General features: G+C 45.3%; 1 protein-coding gene across 1 annotated transcript in view; it reads right to left on the bottom strand.

The window, feature by feature from the left end:
• Positions 1-1,742: 1,742 nt before the first annotated feature.
• The window catches only part of CD38 (CD38 molecule), a 47,468-nt gene continuing 43,210 nt past the window's right edge, over positions 1,743-6,000 (bottom strand). The window contains exons 5-8 of the mRNA XM_036279068.1: positions 4,433-4,506; positions 2,877-2,969; positions 2,453-2,539; positions 1,743-1,969 (exon numbers count right to left, since the gene is read on the bottom strand). Of these exons, the coding sequence (XP_036134961.1) occupies positions 1,906-1,969; positions 2,453-2,539; positions 2,877-2,969; positions 4,433-4,506 (318 nt within the window). The 3' untranslated portion in view covers positions 1,743-1,905. The remainder of the gene's footprint in view (positions 1,970-2,452; positions 2,540-2,876; positions 2,970-4,432; positions 4,507-6,000) is intronic.

Here is a 6,000-nt window from a genome sequence, read left to right as displayed (position 1 = left end):
GCTAAATGAAAGAAGTCAAACAAAAAGATTGCCTACAGTATCATTTCATTTAGGTGAAATTATAGAAAAGGTATTAAAATCATTTGTGGCAGTGACTCACCACAGGCTTTCAAAGAAAGAAAAACAAGCTAAGAGAATAATAGATCCATCAGTTTAATGACTGGCTCTTCATCTTAAAGGAATTATTTGATTTTCTGCTTTCAGTGTGGGTTAAAACATATTTGTGATAGAATATAATAAGATAGAATTGTAAATGAGGGCTTTTATGGGTGGGTCGTAAACTTCATGTAAGAAGTATATGGATAATTTCTTTGGAACTCAAGGTATCAGATAAATACATTGCTGGCAGACAGAATAAGCCATTTTCAAATAATGATAAAAATAAAGAAGTTGAAGCCTAAAATATTTAGAGAATAAATCATTACCATTATTCAGAGTAATCAGGAATATGAGGGTGTAAGGCAGTATATTCTAATTTTATAGGTGGATATAGGGAGTTAAATCAATATGGAAACATAGCCACGGTGGACAGTCAGAACTGGTTAGAATCTTGGGCATTGTCTGGAGATCACAGGCCTCTTGCCAGCTCTCTGCCAACCATCCAGGGCTCTTTCCCTTGTTCCAATAAGGAGATAACTGAGGTTTAGGTATGTAAAGTCCCACTGACAGCAGGTTGCTATAGTTCTCCAGCATTACATCTCTGTACATGTCCCTCTGAGCTGGGTCCGGGCATTTCCACTCCTCTGGAGAGAAATCTGTAGCCACATCCCTGAGCATCACTGATTCCTTGCGTTTGGCTTGGTCGACAGCCATTCCTCCTCCTTCTGAGGACCCCTCTGAGAAGCAGAGCTGAGGAGCCCAGTCGAGCCCCCAGGACAGGCCGTTCACCTTGCACTCCACCTTCTCGTCTAAAGGTTGATTTTTTGAGAGAGCAATAAAAGTGCTAATTCCCAAACAAGACTGACCAAAAAAAAAAAAGAAAGGAAAGAAATGAACAAACTGAACTGCTATTATCAAGAACAATACATATTTTAACTGCCCACTACCTATTTAAGCATGGAAAGCCAGAGGAAGAGGAAGAAGATGAAAAAAATATATATCTATTTTGAAGCCATTCAGAAAAATCACATTCCGGATTATAGTGTATTCAATTTAATCCAACATGTACTTATTGGAAGTGAACATACTGTCAGTTTGGTATTATAGGCCTAGAAAGAGGAAGCATATGTAACTTTGGAGTCAGACAGAGCTGAGTTCAAATTCAGCCTCTACCTTGAACTCGATGTATGACTTTAGGCGAATTATATAACTTCTCTTCCATTTTCTTCTCTAATGATTGGGAGATAATAATATCAGCCTCGTAGAGCTGATAGAAGGGTAGAGGTAAAGAGCCAAATATATGGGTATCTTATATCCTACAGAATATTTTCCCCAATATAACCCATAACAATTGCATGATAGTTTATCTGTAAAAAGGTTACAAAAATATATCCTGATTCAAGGTCATTCATGCGGAAATGCAATGTTTTCTGGAAAGCTTGGGCATCTACCTTTCTTTCCTAGCCTAGTCCAATAAGAGAGGTTTGGTGTGGTCATTCTTCAGCAGAAAGGATGCTACCCACATATAAACAACATAAAGGCATCATATAAAAATTAAAATAACATAACATTTTAGTTTTAATTTTATATAGTAATCAATCTTTTCTTGAATGTTAAGAGATCAAAATAAAAACTCTGCCAATAACACAAGTTATTTTAAGACTTTAGGGGAAAGGCTTCATCACCAGTGTTGACATGACGACAGATGACCCCCCAGTCCTCAGCTTCCCACCAGCGTGTCTCCGGGTCGTGCACGGCCACGCGCTGCACAAAGGCTCAACGATCTGGAGCCACCGCGCTGAAGGCTCACATTACAGAATTGCAAGACGAATGCTCGGAATTTGTCACACACTGAAGAAACTTGATAGGCCTGTGACAAGAAGCAAAAAATGGGATCTAGAGGCAGTACACTACATCTCCCATTCAATTCATCACGGAAAGAAGACCCTTCATTAGCAAGAAAAGTACGCGTTGGCCCCTCAGCATCTACACCGGTTCCTCTCCTGCAGTGACAACATGGAGAAAGGTCCGGTTCAGGAGTGAATGGCTTTAAGTGGGGCCAAGTTTAGTTTCATTTCCCTTGTAAAGCCATAAAAATAAATACAGAGAAGAGTGTTTGAGGATGTCATGTGGAGATGAAAAGGAATGTCTGGCTCAAAAAACAGAAGCAGCAGCAACCTGTTTCTTCAGGTCACTGGCTATGAACACCTCAGGTCAGGCTGGGGGCCGGGGGTGGGGTGGGGGAGGAGGAGAAATCACCATAGGTCACCACCCCAGATCACCATCAGGGCCCCAGGGAAAATGCCTGCAGATGCCAAGGTGACTATTTCTTCTGCAAGAACAAATCAATTACCTGTAGTCATCCTGGCAGGTAAATCTAATATTCCTGTTTCTTAAAATCAACTTCAGATCATTTATGTCAGGACTCGAGCATGAGTGTCTAGGAAAGAAGAAAGTGTTAAGATAACAATATCCTGCAAACATTTCCTGGATCAGTTTCTAGGTAGCAGGCCTTGCACAAAGCCTTGGGATAAAGAGGTGAAGCAGAGGTTGTTCTAAGAGTTCACAGGTCAGCGGGGGAGCCGAAGGTTGGAACCAGGTAGACACCTACTATTGAGAGAACACTGCGAGGTCATTGGATGGGCTGAATGAAGAGCAAGGCCCCATTCACTTCCTGAGCCAGTCTTTCCGCAGTGCATTCTTGAGACTGGATTCTTTTTCGGGTTGATTTCTAAAAGAACCCTGAGAATATATGGGTGCAAAGTAGTAACATATACCTGTGAACTCCTCCAACGTCATGCATCACCCAGGCTTGTAATGTAGGCACCTTCCCTGGATACAAATTATGGATTTCTACACGTCCAAAAGTGCTAAGATAGAAGAAATAAAAATCAATGTCAACCCTAAACTAAATGGGTCAGAGCCCCTGTGAAAAGCCCGTATGTGGGGGACCACTGCTTAGAACCCACTCTCTGGAACTGACGCCACTTTTACTCTTTCAGTGTGACCCTCAATGAATAAAATCCTCAAAATAAGATTCCTAATCTGGACGTTGATGTCGATTCTTTAAGTCTTTGTTTTACCAACAGCGGGTGGGGGCTGGTTAGAGTGGCAGAATCTCAGGCCACCCCCCCTGCTGAACCAGAATCCGTAGCTGGGCAATCCCCAGGTGATCCCCACGCTCAGGCAAGTGGGAGCCCGGCTCTGGAAGACCCTGCCGTCCTGCTCTGACCCCACTCCTGACCTCTTCCCCAGGAGTCTCCGACACCTGCCACTTCTCCCCCAAGTACGTAGGCCCCTCATTCCAGATCGTACAATTCTTGAATGTCAGCACTTTCATCCAAAACCCCACAAGGCTGATGTCAAAAGAAGACAACAGAACAAATGCCTCTTTGTATAATTAAAGATTAAAACAGGAGAGAAGGAAATTTCGTGGGGCCCCTAGAGTGCTCCCTCCTCTCAATCCAGCTGTTTCCAGGGAAGGACCGGAGAAGGAGGACGGCAAAGGTAACCCCCGCGGTCAAAACTGTAGGTCTAGACGGCAGCAGAGAGGGAAGGCATTGTGAGGCCAATGGTGGATTAAATGAGAGAATAAAAGCTGATATGCACTGTGCACCTTCTCTTTGCCAGGCACAGAGCTCAGCACTTTTCATACATTGTCTCAGTTCATCTTCCAACCCCATCGCCTCTGCAGGTGCATACCACAGGGGCTCAGAGAGGTTAAGCGCCTTGCCTGAAGTCCCACACGTAATACGTGACGACCTCTGAAGTCCCAGCTGACCATGCCCGCAAAGAGGTACAGCTCCTGAGGTACCCAATAGTAGTTGTAACACTGAATTGGGACTCCCATGTTCATGGAAGAGAGAGGGGTAAGCACAGATCTTCATGGGTGGTGAGGATTTCGATAGGCAGAAGGAGGGAGGGGGCTGGTCGTAGTGGGGAACAGCGTGAACAAAGGCGGGAACTGGGCAGTGGGGAGTGTGATGGTAGCCAGAGTTGAAAAGATTCCAGCAGGCCTCAAAAACTCAAGAGCGGAAGCTGGACAGCGCAAGGACCATTAAAACCTTTAAAGGATTATGTGCAACAGTCAAAAACATTCACTTAGAAAGACAAATCTCTCCATAGGAGACACACATTTTACCTCTTTTGACCCAAATCTCCAGCAGTGACCTTAAACATGAGAAGTCTATTTTTCTATAGATGAAATATCTAATAGAAGGTTGTGCTAACCTTTGCAAATAGAATGCAAAAAAATAAGTACCTGTGTTTGTCCATCACCATTTATCCTCCCTATACCCTCTTCCACCTCCCCGCACCAACCTCCCCCCAGTACCTGTTTCTATCAAAGGTGTTACTGATGGATCCATTGAGCACCACCTGGACCACACCACAGGCATTTTCTGCAAACTTGAAAAAATAAAAAACAAAAGCCCACAATTCATCCACATGTAAACTTAATCAGCACACCCCAGCGTCTGCACCCAAACAGCTCTTAGCATTAGTGGGAAATAACCTGTATGCTCCCAGCTCAGTATCACAAGGCCTATGTACTTCCACCCAAACTCCTGGAGGGACTGTGCTGCATGTAAAAGTTCTGGAAGCAGGTGTTCTCATCTGTGTTTGCACAATGAAGGTCAACATCATCGTTACTGAACTGGTGGCTTAGGAGCCAGAAGTTCAGCTGAGTAAGAGGAACATTGTTGCAGGAAGAGAATAAACAGTGCTTTCTTGCCCGGCCGGTGCGGCTCAGCAGATTGAGCATTGTCCCATGGACTGAGAGGTCTCAGTTCCATTCCTGGTCAGGTCACATGCCCGGGTTGTGGGCTCGATCCCTAGTAGGGGGCGTACAGGAGGCAGTTGATCGATGTTTCTCTCTCACATCGATGTTTCTCTCCCTTTCTTTCTCTCTAAAAAAATCAATAAAAATATTTTTAAAAGGGAAAAAAAAAGTGCTTCCCTGGCGCCATCCACTGCAGACACCGCACATTTCATTTAGGAAGCAGGGTAGACAATCCAGGGGTAAGCGAAATGGGGACACCAAGAAAATCAGCACAGGCCTGCACGGGCACAAAGAGAAATGGGGAACACATGAATGAATATCATCGAGGAAAGAGTGTTCGTTCCTCATGCAGCAGACATTCATCCGAACCCTGTGCTAGGCACTGGGGAAAACACAATGAACAAAACAAAGCAATCCGCGCGTTTTCTCCAGGAAGCCCGCCCCCGGGACTGGCTCCGCTTTCCCCGATTTGTCCAACCATCCCACATTGTGAAGATGAGCTTCCTGTGGGCCTGGGCGCTGGTGCTGAGAGCACTTGAGAGCTGTGAACCTAGCTGGCCTCCTTGCCACTCGGCCCTGGAGCCTCGAAGCTAATGTGGGGCCCAGAGTGGGCACCCTGTGAAAATCTGTGAAAGGAGGAAGGGAGGAAAAGAGGGAGCAAGAAATCCAAACGCTCTGTGGTGGAGATTGGGACAGAAATGGAAAAAACATAACTGAGGGCAATGGAGGGTAAGAGATGAGTAGGATTCCCCTGGTGAAGGCCGATGCGATGCAGCTGCATCGGCCTGGGGGCTGGGAGAACAGAGGTGTTTGGGGCCAACCGCCGTGGATTCTGAAGCGAGATAGATAAGTTCGTTCACAGAGTGCCATGAGCCCTTTGCCAAGAAATCTGGCCGTCCGTCTGCAGGTGATAAAACACCACTGAACAACTTGAAACAAACTTGTGAACATCCACTGTGGCTTCTGTCTTTCTGCTGGAGGTGACGAGCAAAGGACAGAGGCCCAATTACAAGTGTTAACTCAACCGAGTGCTTACAGGACTGAGAGCTGACCCTACAGTGCCATGTAAGTGCTGGGTCCATTTACCCCAAAGTCACCTGGGAGTGAGAAAGTGGGATGAG

The sequence above is a fragment of the Molossus molossus genome, unplaced genomic scaffold, assembly GCF_014108415.1.
Source record: "Molossus molossus isolate mMolMol1 unplaced genomic scaffold, mMolMol1.p scaffold_m16_p_1, whole genome shotgun sequence".
NCBI classification, from domain to species: Eukaryota; Metazoa; Chordata; class Mammalia; order Chiroptera; family Molossidae; genus Molossus; species Molossus molossus.
The sequence above is the reverse complement of the archived record's forward strand: the minus strand, read 5'-3'. Positions and strand labels throughout refer to the sequence as shown.